This window comes from Seriola lalandi, unplaced genomic scaffold, assembly GCF_002814215.2.
Source record: "Seriola lalandi dorsalis isolate HSWRI2012SDOR001 ecotype SW California unplaced genomic scaffold, Sedor1 jcf7180002054883, whole genome shotgun sequence".
In the NCBI taxonomy this organism is placed as follows: Eukaryota; Metazoa; Chordata; class Actinopteri; order Carangiformes; family Carangidae; genus Seriola; species Seriola lalandi.
Window position 1 is genome coordinate 2578155 of NW_019525658.1, and position 13860 is coordinate 2592014.

At 42.9% G+C, this 13860-nt stretch overlaps 1 protein-coding gene across 2 annotated transcripts in view; it reads right to left on the reverse strand.

Moving 5' to 3' along the window:
- Positions 1-2011: 2011 nt before the first annotated feature.
- Positions 2012-13860, reverse strand: part of arid3c (AT rich interactive domain 3C (BRIGHT-like)) — a 74424-nt gene continuing 62575 nt past the window's right edge. For both annotated transcript variants that reach the window (XM_023397759.2, XM_023397758.2), the window contains 5 exons: positions 12959-13142; positions 11731-11975; positions 8654-8965; positions 6740-6829; positions 2012-4648 (listed from right to left, as the gene is read on the reverse strand). In XM_023397759.2, coding sequence (XP_023253527.1) covers positions 4476-4648; positions 6740-6829; positions 8654-8965; positions 11731-11975; positions 12959-13142 — 1004 coding nt within the window. In that variant the 3' untranslated portion in view covers positions 2012-4475. The remainder of the gene's footprint in view (positions 4649-6739; positions 6830-8653; positions 8966-11730; positions 11976-12958; positions 13143-13860) is intronic.

The window sequence follows — 13860 nt, forward strand, 5'->3', positions numbered from 1 at the left end:
GGGGGGCGTGGAGGGACAGGTTCTGAGACGGGACTGAGAAGGTCCAGTCCTGAAGGAGCCCTGATCCGGGAGCATCCCACTCCGTGTGGCGGTCCTCCAGAACTGGTTCAGACGTTTCAGTCGCAAAAGTTGTTAAAGATACAAAGTCAGGTGGTCAGTGATCTGCTGAGTAACATTTAAGGTGGAAATGACATTAGGCACAAGAAAAGCCTCTCTCATTAAAGTCAGTACAGCAAAACATTTAAAATCATAGATTTATGAGTTTCTGTTTGTACTGACTGTGATGGACGACACCTCTCTGTAGAAATAAATCCCTTAACATCTGCTGCTTTCCACCTTAAAAGTCTCCAATCAGATATCAACATCTGGAGCCTCTGAGTGACTGAAAAGTCCCGATCCCGATCCTGATCCTGGACCACCATCTATGCTCTGACAGTCCTGGATCGAGGCTATTCTTCAATATAATTCATCATCACAACTGTTAACTGTGACTGGACCTGGGACAGGGTCTCCAGAATCTGGACCTCATGTGAGACCAGGTCTTAAAGTCTGCTGGAGCTGTGAAGAAGGACAAGCAGATCACATCCAGTCTGCTGGTCGAGTTGATGACCCTCTGGACTGACGTTACAGTCATCAGGCTTCATTTTGTCTTGTTGACACTTTACTGTGGCAGATTCATATAAAGACCATAATACTCTCAGCTGCTGTTGCTTCGGAGAAGAAGAAACCAGTCACAGCCACAGCCAATATGATCCATATCATTGTTGACCTTACCCCTGCTGAGGGGAGGTGGAGGTGGGGGCATTTTTGTCAATGTCTCCCCAAACTGTTATAAATCACAAACAAAAAGAAGATGAATATGACTTTTCTGAACTTCTCCCACTTCACAGCTCTGTCAAGGTGGAGATACGTGTTTATGCTTCCGACACAGATTATAATAAAGTTATCTGAGCTCTCCAGATCATGGAGGCCTGTTGGGTCCAGCTCTATGAACACCGAGATGAAGCGACAGTCTCAGTGTGTGTGTGTGTGTGTGTGTGTGAGGGAGTGGTTGATCTGTATCTACCTGCAGAATCGTCTGATTGCTGAAGAGCATTTCAAGTAAACACGAGAATTAAAAAGCACGAACCACCTTCACCAGCTCGACGGGCAGCCGAGGAGTCAGCTCATCTGATTGGCTGAGGATTGTCCTCTGCTGCACGATTGCGTTTGTACAATTTCAACATCACCATGGATACATACAGTCACACAATATATTATCAGTTTTACTGTGTCACCAGTGATCAGCCGGGAGCGCGACACTGTCGTCACAGTGAACTGTGAACCGTCTGCATGAGAACTGCTGCACAGTGAGGAAGACAGCTCTTCGTCATCAGTGGTAGAGCCACAAATGTCTGTCCTGAGGGTGGGGTCACACTAAAGATAATTGACCCCCTGTGGACCTGTCCTGTTGGTCTGTGTTTTAAACCAAACTTTGTAGAAGTAAACCTCCCGCCTCAGACTGATGTCACCTGACACCGCTGTCCTCAGGCTCCGCCCCTGACGGGACAGAGGACATCAGGTCTGTGGCTCACTGGTGCAGCACTCTGTCTTCTTCTCTGTACTCAGGTTTTCATGCAGACTGGATCGACTCTGACCCGACGGTGTCCCACTCAAGGCTGCTCTGTTGCGCCGGCACAACACCCAACATAAAAAGCACTTTTTTTGAACATGTTGCTTCATTAATTCTCTAGTATCATCTACTGTTTTTTCTTTTGACTGAAAAGCATCTGTATCCACACAAACACATGGATATGAAACACCATGAATACACTGGCAATTAAGATCGTGAACATGCTCGTTGGCACAGTCTATAACAAATGAGGTAGATGTGTGTCAATAAAATATTCCCTTCTTTGGTATAATCATACAAAAAATGAAAAAGAAAAAAAAAATCCAGTGATCTGTTGAAGTAAAACATTGATTTCAAGTGGCTGTACAATAAAAATAAATGAAATTTATGAGGTATATCTTGTTTTCATACTTTACTATGATTATATACAGGTAGATCGGTGAGGTATCTGCATTCAAGGAGACTCTTAGACAGGGTTTGCAAACAAGTGGTGGAGCTGAATGCAACGTTAGCAGGATCAAATACAAAACTCAATAAATAAAATCTGCTATTAAAAGCTCTTACAGACTCAGTAAAACCCCGTATATCTTCAAACTGTTTATCCTTTCCCTTCACAATAAAGAAAATAGTTTATACCTTTATGAAAGCAGGAATAAAGAGAAATGAAAGAGAAGCAAGTGCATAAATAAAAAAGAAACCTGGATCATATTCACAATATAAAACCACTGATGACGTCTCCTCCTGCTGCTGACAGGCCTCAAGTGCTCTACTCTCTTTTCGCTTTGTGCTTCTGTTGTCTTACATGAACAGACATCAGTGATACTGTGTGCAGCGTTGTGGCTTCAGCCTCCCGCTGCAGCGGCACCACACTCGGCCTCAGCACAGGTTGTGTAAGTATTTCTGACCGCAACCACAACAGTGGAGCAACAAGGTGGATTACAGTGTTTAACCCTAACGAGTGAGGAAAGCACCAGAGCGAGCTCATCATCACAGTCACTGTCTCTCTGCAGTGCAGGGTTTTAACATGTACTCTTCTTATCATCACGAGGAAGATCTCCTCCTCATCATCATCATCGTCATCTTGACTAACAGGCTTGTTTTTAAAATCATTTATGTTTTAATATTTTGTTACCTCTACGTCACAAATAATTTATTCTATGATCAAAACAACGTGTTCACTTATTCTGTGATCACAGCAAAGAGAAAAAAAAAAACCTTGATAAAGACTAAACTAATGTCGTCTCAGCCGTCCACAGTGGCGAGCTGCTCTACTGGCCATGTTGTAGTGGTTACACAGGAGCAGTGAAGAGCCATGTGCGTCTTTACACATCTGAACACGTGATTAGTTACTGTGCAGCTTGAACAGATTATTTCAGCTAACGCTAACTCTCATAGCTGTTGATCATACGTCTGATTTGCACGCTAGCATATAAACAACATATAAAAAACAAATGTGTCCCGAATCCACATTATAAACTCATCCTAACTGTGTGAACGTGGTGTTTATATATCCCAGAATGCAATGTAACATCTGTGCTGCTGCCAGTTTGTTCCAGTGGTCAACTTTGGTACTGCATTAAAAAAATCCCCATATCCCCACAGACCACTGCTATAAAAGATGTTTTTTTTTTCTTTTTGTTTTTGGTGTGTGACATCATCTGAAAGTAAAGTTAATGAATAAAAGGCTCCATCCACTTCTTATAATACGACATCCACAGCTGGATGAACAGTGGGTCCATAAGTCTGATACCACACTGTAAATGATGGCTGGAGGTGTGAGTCATAAAATCTTTGGTGAAACTTTCACGTGACTTTCTGCATGTGCACTTCAGTTTTTCAGTTCAATTATCAACTGGACTGAATCGGGAGGTCTCCCAGGGCCCCAAAGACTCTATGGGACCCCAGGTCATCTGTGTGTCAACTACTCTGAGCAATTTGATTAATTATAATCTTTGGTACTGCTGCATCTTTACCCAATTCTGAAGACTGGGCTTGTCTGGACCCTTCTTTAAAATGTAGTCTTAACAGTTGTGGTAGAGTTGTATTATGGTTAGATGGTGCTGGAATTAAATGGACACACAGGAAACCTGGGGCAGGATAGTGGTCCAGTGTCCTACTAGTTGGTTTCTGGGATTCCGAGCTGACTGGTTTCTGACTGGTTTGGGGGGACATCTGAGAGACAAGTTAATCTGGCCCTGATAAAACTTTTGGGAGATACTGTTTGTTACTAGAGGACAGAGCTGTGTGTTAGCCTTTTTTTTAATCTAGTTTCATTAGCCTGATTGCTAATTAGCCAGCTAACCAGTTTAGCTAAGCAGCTGCTGATCTCACTGTGTCACGTGTGTGACCTACTTGTTCAGTGGAACACCTGATGTAGCTGAAAGTCTCTGATGCTAAGCTAACATGTGCTCTGCTTTGTGTTGTTCTTGCTCTGTTCATCAGGTCTGATGATTGGTGCTGAAGCTCAGTGCTCAGTGAGAGACGTATTTTCTTTGGTATCAGCTGTGAGCAGAGAGTTTACAAACATCTTCGAACCTTCAGCCGATGAGCAACCGTGAATGTGAACAGTCTTAGAGGATGTGAAAGAAAATGGCAACACACAGAGGCTAAATGTCCTGGAAACACACTACTGATTCAGAGCACGAGGAGGGGGTTGGGTGGGGGGAGGGGCAGAAGTATTTAGTCTGTAAATACAAGTTTGCTGCTTTTCAATCTGTTGCTAGGCAACCTACGAGGAATCTGACTGATGGATGGAGGGAAAGCCACCTTCAGGAGCTGCTGGAGTCGGTCTGATGGTCGTGTCTCCAGCTGCTGTGTCTTTGAGGGGAGGATGGAGGTGAGGAGGTGAGGACGGACAAGAAACTCAGGGGGAGGAGTTTCTGTGTCCATCGAGCGAGGAAGAGGAGGAGGACGAGGAGGAGGAGCAGGAGGGCTGGAACTGTGTGGGACTGGTCTTTTCCTGAGTCTGACAGCTGCTGTGTTTCCCACGGTGCCCCGTCATCCCTGCTATGGCCGACTGGCGAGCGAACAGGACGCCTGAGGAGCAAACATCAGGTCTGAGTCAGCTCCACTATCCTAACACCTCACAGGCAGCCATTGTTTCTATTAGACAGAGATCTAAAACTGCAGTAATATAATCCACTCTGTCTGATTTATAGTCTAACTGTACTTAGACTTGTTTGACTGTATGTTCAGACTGAAAGGTCAAGGACTCGACGGGCGCGCTGACGTAGATGAAATAGATGGAATAACAGCTAGCAAGTTTGTTCAGAATGTTTGGTATTGCAAAACTTTATTTAAAGGACCCGCAAAGTAAACAGATATGTCAGCCGGTATCTTTGTACCAACTGAGCACAAGTAGGTTATAAGTTAAGCATGTGAAATCTTTTAAATTAGCAGCGTTAACATTACCAACTGATTAGCATCAAGTTGTTTTGCATGCTATGGCGCTAGTTAGCATGTAAGTCCCTCCTATTTTCAGTTTCCGGTAAACAAACAGAGACATGTAGTAAAGGAGGGAACTCGCCACTGTAGTTATCAGTTTCTCCTTCATTGTGCTCTGGAACAAATGTTTGATAGAAACTAAAGTTTACACAATGTGTTTTTTAGCGTTCTCTAGAGTGGAAAACTTCTACATTCCAATTGGTTGCTGTCGTCCCACGTGACTTTTTCTGACGCCCACACTGCCAACGGGCGTGCAGCTCTGACGTTGTGGTTGCTTTCAGTCTGAATGTACAGTAACAAACAGTATACCCCTCCTGTCACTGCCACTGACAGTATAATATATAATTAGGGCTACATCCATACTTTTACATGTTTATTTTAAAATGCAAATGATCTATATCTGTACTATCACACCTGAAAACACATATCACATGACCATTCATGTACACGGAGCATGTGCAAACATGTGTAAACAGGAAGCAGATTGTCTTCTCTGCAGTTGGTTAGTTACAGAAAATACTCTGAACAACAAAGACAGATGTAGCGTTAAAATACAGAATTTAACTGATCAGCTGCTAGCAAAGACAACGAGGTCAGTAATACTTGTAATTAATTATCATGTTGTATTCACCACTGGTAGTCCAGGCTGATAAGAGCCAATCAGGGAGTGACCGCGGGTGTCTACGTCAACGTTTCTAATGGTCTCAGTTTCTGATGTCCAGGTACAACACAACCCCAGAGTTTTCAAAATAAAATAGGTCCAGGCAGGAGGAAACTAAAACTAAAATGTAGTAGTGTGGACATAGCACTGAGGGAAACATTATAACATTATATATTTATTTTATATGTTTATTTACTTAATTCCCTCACTCTGTCCAGGTTTACTGCAGCTGCTTCTGTCTCTGCAGAAACATCTGTCTTCTCTGGAAGAGAGATCTCCTCTGAGGAGTCTCTCCTTTTGTCCTGTGTTGTACAGATTGTAAAGATCTTCGAGACAAAGCTATGTTTATTAAGTAGCACTGGCTTGACTTGACTCTGGCTTTGTGTAAATAGCTGATCAGAACCTCTGATTCTGCTGCTAAAGGCAAATAAATTGCATAATTTAAGATGTTAAATGTAAAATTCGACCTGCAAATTTATATGGATAATACAGAGGCAGTCATCAGTAACTGTTATATTTCATCTACAGATCTGAACACACAGATTAATGTGATGTCAGTCTGTGTCAGGATGAGTTGGATCAAGTCCACACAAAACACTGAGAGAGCTCAGACATGATGTGACGGCCACCGGGCTTATACCCTGACACAACTGGTCCATGTTAAACCAGAGAGGCAGTAATTACTGCAATACACAAGCTGCCTCCATTTACACGCGCACACACACACGCACGCACGCACACGCACGCACACACACACACACACACGCACACACACACACACACACACACACACACACACACTCTCTAGGCAGGCACATAAGACAATAAGCCCCATCGACCTCAAATCCACAGGCCCAATTTTGAGATATTTAACTTTTTTAACTCTATTGGACTGCCACTTCATTACGATGGATTTTATAGCAAAGACATCAAATTGCGTGGAGGACTAAGCACCAGGGTGCTGCTATAACTTATTGAATTTCCTGCCTGCAATTACATCAGCAAACGGCCCCTCTATTTACCTGTGTAGACAACTCCATTTATTTCTATTGACATGTTGATGCTGCTAATGCCGTTGGTAGACAGGTTCAATGCGGTCTCTTGTCTATCATCTGTCAAGAGAGGAGCAGAGAGAAAAACTCAATATGAGCATTTAGAAAGGGAACAGAAGGAGCAGGAGCAGCGCCCGGTGGAGTATTGGTGATAATTCAGAGAGTGACAGGATAAGGAGAGCTTTATTAAAGAGGTCTGGGCACAGAGAACTGTCAAAAGATGTTACAGCCATTTGTACATGTCAGTTATGGATGAATCCTATCGCAGCACACAGTTGGAGAACTTGGCTGAATAAATGTGACAGAAATGTCTTAAGAAAAGAGACCAACAGTACACACACACACACACACACACACACACACTGATATCAAACTGTCTGTAAACACACACTCATATGGGTGGAGACAAATAACAGTGTTTGGATGTAATCTTTAAATGACAGAGCCACAGCCAGACGACCAGTGTGGGAATTAACCTGAGAGAGATTCTCACTCATTTCTCCATCACGTATCAAGTGCAAAGCCTGCTATTATGACTAATATGAGAGAGGCAGTGATGCAGACAGAGATGATATCACACTCCAGCAGATAGGCCCCTCATTCTTCCTTTAGCCTCTATCATTAAGTCACATGTGACTTATGGTGTGTCAGCCTGAGCTGGCTGCAGCCTGTGGTCCGCGGGAACTATTTCTTCATAACATCTGTGGAGCTGAGCTGCAAATTACACATGTGATATGATGAACTATGTGCACATTAGTGGTTCAGGCTGTCTGCAGGAGCCATTAGCTGCTTTTGACACAGGGCCCGCCTCACACTGTCATCTCGGTCTCATTACATCTGACTCCTGATTGTAAAAGATCCACATTCACATCACGCCCACACATGTGGAGTGTTCCGACAAATACTGATGTTAGATGAAAGTATGTAAGAGCAGCAGTAAAAGTTTATAATTCTACATTTCAACTAATCCCATGCAAGGACCAAACCCACAGTGACTCTGTCCGTCTCTGACCTCCCTCCTCAGACTTTCTTCTTTAAACCTCATCACAGACATTTATCAGCTGTGTCCCAGTTCAGGGGGCCGAATCCTCCAGAGGCTGGGGCAGCGACGAGACCGTCCCATTTCGAAGTCTCCTCGAAAAGTGTCCTTCCTTTCCAACAGGTGGATCCTTCATGGCCCAACCTATCCCAAGATTCTTTGCACGCCAGTATTGACAATAATATGGCAGCAAACAGCACTGACAGAGAGCATGGGGATCACACTATTAAATGTAAGTATTGGGTTTCAGCTCAGTTCAACAGCTAATGGTACAACTGTTAAAACCAAGGACCTTAAAACCTCAAGTTTCTGTGAAAAAAAAGTTTTGTGTTGTACAACAGTAAGGGTGGGCACAGCTGGTTGCACAAAACGGAAATCCTCCTTCAAAGGATGCGAGGAAAGGACGCATTTCTGTTCAGCTTTCAAAGGACGTGAGGAAAGAACACATTTCGGTTAAGCTTTCAGACGATGCTAGGAAAGGACGCATTTTGGTTAGCCTTCAAAGGGCGTGGTCTAGGACGGCTATGAGGGCTATCCTCCTTAGGAAGCAGCCCCTGAATTGGGACACAGCTGTTGTGTGTGTTCTTGATGGAGCGGGAGGGAAAGGTAAGTCTACCACACCCACTCCGTAATTACAGCTGAGCACACAGGTCCGGTCCTCTATGCTGTTTCTGTGAATTCTGAAGAAGTTTATATTCCACAAACAAACACAAACACATTAAGAAACAAACTTTTTCTCATTTCTTTGGTCTTGGCCTTGAGCTAATGACTCAGTATTTCTAAAATCCCGTCAACATCCTACTGAAGATTAAAAAAGATGAAGCCTCAGTCAGTGTGTGTCTCACCTCTGTTGTTGAGCTTGATGTTGAGGGGCAGCTGGGTGGCCATGGCCAGCAGGTTCTGCTGCAGGGCGTGCTGCATGATCCGCTGCTGCTCCTCTGCCACCATCATCATCTTCTTCTCTGGTGGTTCGCCGCTCTCCAGCTTCTCTCTGAGCTGCTCCAGAGCTGCTGCCTGCACGGCCGCCGCCGCTTGAGCTGCAGCCGCTGCCTGAGCCGCCGCTGCCGCCTGGGCGGCCACGGCCGCCGCGTGGTGGCTGCTGGGCGACATGGGGAGGGCCATCCGGCTGGGCAGGCAGCTGGACATCATAGGCTCCTCTGGAAAGAGGAAGACTATGAGACACACATCTGTAGCTGATACATGTTATATTTTCTAACACACAGAAACCCCCATCATGAAAGATATTCACAGGAAATCCACTAAAATCTGTTCTGAATCTCCTTCATACATGTCACAGTATTTTTTCCTCAGTATGCTGGTGACACAGAGGTGCTCTGTTACAGTTGGTCTAGATCTATCTATCTATCTATCTATCTATCTATCTATCTATCTATCTATCTATCTATCTATCTATCTATCTATCTATCAATCAAACCATTTGAATGCTCCATCATGACTGGACCAAAACGGTCACGTGACACACACACAGGTGGATGACAATAAAACAGATGTAACGTACAATATTCAAGAAATGTAATAATGTGGTGATTGTACAGGAGCCAAATTCAGTTTCTGAAGTCTCTTCATTATATCATGTGGATATATGGTGGAGGTCGCCTGTCCATAATCACACATCTTCTCTCTTATGTGTTGCACCTGTCCAGCTACATGTATGAGACTTCATTTCTAACAGTGTTGTGGATTCTTTTAGAATTTGTGGATAATATTTAGTGAACCTTTGGACCCAGAGACAAACTGGGGAATATTAATTGACATCTGTCAAAATGTGATCCCAAAGGAGGCGGAGCTTCTGCTGTCAGGGCACCACAACAACCTGCCTGATGAATTTGGATTCATTAAATCAGTGTCATCTTTTTAAAAGACATTTCTTTCACAAACTTTTTGAATAATCTCTTTTAAATATCTCACATATTTGTGCATTGCTTATTTATTTATTTATTATTGTTTTTATTTTTTATCTTGAGCAATTTGTCTACATGTTTGTTTTATTATTTCATCCTGTTGAAGCACTTTGTAATCTCTGATTTTTATAAGTGCTTTATAAATAAACTTTATCATTATATTATTATTATTATAACAATTTTTTTGTACGATGGAAAATAGATTAATAAAACATTTTTGCTTTACAGGAGGAGTCAGTTTGAGCTTTGTGCCCCTACAGACTTATTTATTAGAGAGCTGCCACACTGTGTGAACATGTATATAATACTTTCTTCTGGCTCACTTTGGGCCCTATAACAGACGCCTGGGACTGATGATGTCCCCTCAGTGACTCAGGCTGGGCCCAGAGGATGCTGGGAGATGCCAGTTATTCAGTGTGTTAATTGAAACACTGGATTTTATTTCATGTTGTGACCTTGCAGAGAAACGACACTAAAATAACTGTGATGTGTTGGAGTCACGCTACCCAGTCAGTCAGCTGCTGTCTCCTTGAAGACCTGCCATCAAAGAGCTGCCAGGCTCTCTGTGGTGCATTAGACTGTCTTGGAAATCGGCGGTGCTGATATGAGGAAGTCCTGCAAGATGTTTCCTCTTTTGGGGGGGGATGACCACACCGCCCGCATGTTACATGAGTATGAATGGATGGAAACGGTGCAGCGATTGTGAAATCAATTTGTGACATGCAAACACGATGACTTCTCCTTACGTGGCTCGGTGATCGTGCAACAGTTTCTCAAAGACATGTTGTGATCTGTGTAATACATCATGTGCAATCTCTGCTTCGACAAAGTGTCCATGAAGGAGGAAATGAATCATCCTCCAGAGTGACAGAAAAAGAATCAGTTTATTTAGGATGTGTTCTGCTGAAGGCTCCATTCCTCTTATTACCCTCCTTCAACATGCACCAGGTTTCATCAGAGCAGCTGCAGGATCCTGGTCCAGGCTTACGCTCGTGAACAGGGACAGTTGAGTCCCAGGTTCCTCCGAAAGTATCCAGGTGTGATATATAAGATATGTTATCTTCCAATCACAGTTCAGGCATCATCAATAACACTGATCACTTCCTGCAGATGTTCTCCATTAAAAGCACTCACAGGAAAAGAAGGTTTTATATTCAGGCTTATCATAGTTTGGGATTTTTCAGTGGTTTTTGTTTTTATTTTGTTTTGACTTTGTGTTTTAAATATCAGTTTAGTTTTAATGAGTTTTTAGAGCAGGTTTGTAGTTCATTTTTTTGTGTGTGAAAATGCTCAGTTTAAGTTTAGTTTTTATTAGTTTCCGTTAGTTTTTTTTGTAATACAGGGCGTTTGCCATCAACAAATTGGACTGTCCAGCACCAGTTATAGGAGCTGCAGCTCTGTGGCTCATCACTGCAGTTAATCAACAATAACATACTTGGCATCATTTATATAGTGAATGTTTTGCTGTGAGATACTGCTCCATCTGACAGAAGATAGATGTCATTTCCTTATTTTGTCAAGTCTTGCCTTGTGTGTTAAATGTTGTGTGTTATATCTTGTGTGATAAATGTTGTGTGTTAGATCTTGTGTGTTAAATGTTGTGTGTTAGATCTTGTGTGTTAAATGTTGTGTGTTAGATCTTGTGTAATAAATGTTGTTGTCTAGATCTTGTGTAATAAATGTTGTGTGTTAGATCTTGTGTGTTAAATGTTGTGTGTTAGATCTTGTGTGTTAAATGTTGTGTGTTAGATCTTGTGTGATAAATGTTGTGTGTTAGATCTTGTGTGTTAAATGATGTTGTCTAGATCTTGTGTGTTAAATGTTGTGTGTTAGATCTTGTGTGATAAATGTTGTGTGTTAGATCTTGTGTGTTAAATGTTGTTGTCTAGATCTTGTGTGTTAAATGTTGTGTGTTAGATCTTGTGTGATAAATGTTGTGTGTTAGATCTTGTGTGATAAATGTTGTGTGTTAGATCTTGCTCATCTTCGTGTTGTCGTACCTTTCTTGATCACAGGCACCTGGGAGATATGGCCGCTGTTGTGAGTGAGCGTAGGCAGGTGGGACATCTGGATCTTTGGTGAGGACAGGAGGGTGGGGGTGCCCACGGGAGAGTAGCTGAAGATGGCAGAGCCGTAGCTCTGCCGACGGCCTTCCCGCCGGTTGCTGTCGATAGCTGCCTGGAGCTCGCCGGGGGAGCTCAGTCCTCGCTTTTCACATTCATACGGGTAGAGGTACTTCATATACCTGCAGGGGAGAGGAAGTCATTCACTTGGCTTTTTGTTCCTCAGTCACTTTGTACCATGTGATCAATCAATCATTAATCAGTCGATTTTTGCAGGGTAGGAGCAGGACTGAGGAAACAGAATGATCTGAAAACGGAACAACGACCTTCAAACTATGTTTCTCTTCCTCTTTAAGTGTTGACTTTACAAATGATATGCAGCAGCTTATTACGAGTATCGTTAGGCGTCCTCAAGTGGCCGTATTAGTAAAGACTGGAGCCGAGGAGTGAGTCATGTGACGTAGTATTCAGGGCGGTGGAGGTCAGGTTGGATGAACTGATGAACCTTAACTACGTGTTTATTATTGTTAACCTGACGACGGAGGTCAGTCATCCACCTGTAACAAAGTACTTATTCTAACTCAAACCCCTGACATTGACACGGGCCAATCCTGGTACAGAGCTGGTTTTCTGGCTCCAGCCCTGATCCACAACGAATTTTCATTCTGCGGACTGTGAAGTACAAATGACCCCGCCCACTCCTCAGTGTACACCGCGTGTTCATAAATGACATGAACTGTCACATGGTGATGAAGCTCAAACCCTGGATCACTACAGTAAACTGAACATTAATGTCTCAGTATTCTCCTTGACAGAGGTCAGTGATCTACTGAGAACATTTTCTTGTGTCTTTTTCTTTCTTTTTTTTATTCTTTTCTTATTGTATTACTTCATGATCCATTTAAAGCCTTCTATGAGACTCGGTTGCAAACAGAAATAATGAATCCGATAAGTCAAAATAGATCATTCGGAAACAATTTTGGACCAGTGAAGTGAATCAACCCGAGAAAAAGAAAAAAGATCATATTTTAATAACAGCACAGACCAAAAAAAAATGTACACTAACAACAAAGCATCTCACTCATGTTGGACACACCACACCATCATACTGAGACACCTGTCCTGGTGTTAGAGAGCAGCTATCAGTCATCTGTGTTGTACTCACTGTGTTCGGAGAGTGAAAGCTGCACTGGTAATGGAGGTAGGGAGGTTAAGGCCTTTGGTGATCTCACGCCATATTTTCTTATTGATGACTTCCACTAAGCCGCCTTTTTCTGTGACGAGCTTGTAGAGCATGTAGAGATCCAACACCTGCTTGGCCATGATAGGAATCCGATTCACTGGAGTCCCTGCAGAAAGCAAACAATATCCACAATCAATTCCATTAACTTTGGTTCCTCTCATCAATAGGCTGCTGCACCTCCTCATAAGGCCAATTTATCTGGAGCCAGTCAAATGTCTGACAGCTCTGTTAACAGCAGGAAATATAAGTTTCAGAAAGAAGTTTCTAATGCCTCAGCTGCAGCAGCCGCTCGACGCTGCTCCGTTCATTATAAAGGTCTTATTTCAATGTAGGGACAAAACACTTGAATCTCATGTGAGTCTGACAGCTGCTCCTCCTAAACAAAGATTAACAGGCATGAAAAAGAAAAAGTCAGTCATGAACAGCAGCGCTACAGATAAATTAGTCTTGACTTGTTTAAAACTTCACTAATACACTGTGTGGAGAATGGGAGGTCATCCTCTATTAATGACTGCCAGCCCACTCCCTGATTAGCAAAATAAAGGGTCTCAGATAATAATTTGTATTTGCAATTTAATGCGAGGCAATAAAGAGAGAACGGCCGGCTCTTTGTGAGGATTGCAAAGTGGTTGACCCTGAGATAATTAACCTGCATTTTGCTGATAGAGTTCCATTGTGCCCATCGGATTTACCATAATAGCGATCAATACCTGCAGAAATATAGTGCAAACAACAGCAGCGGGGCCTATACAGCGCGGGGGGAGCAGGGCTCTGAAGTATCGTCTGAGGTGGTAAAACCACATCAATTAAGGGCAGTAATTACG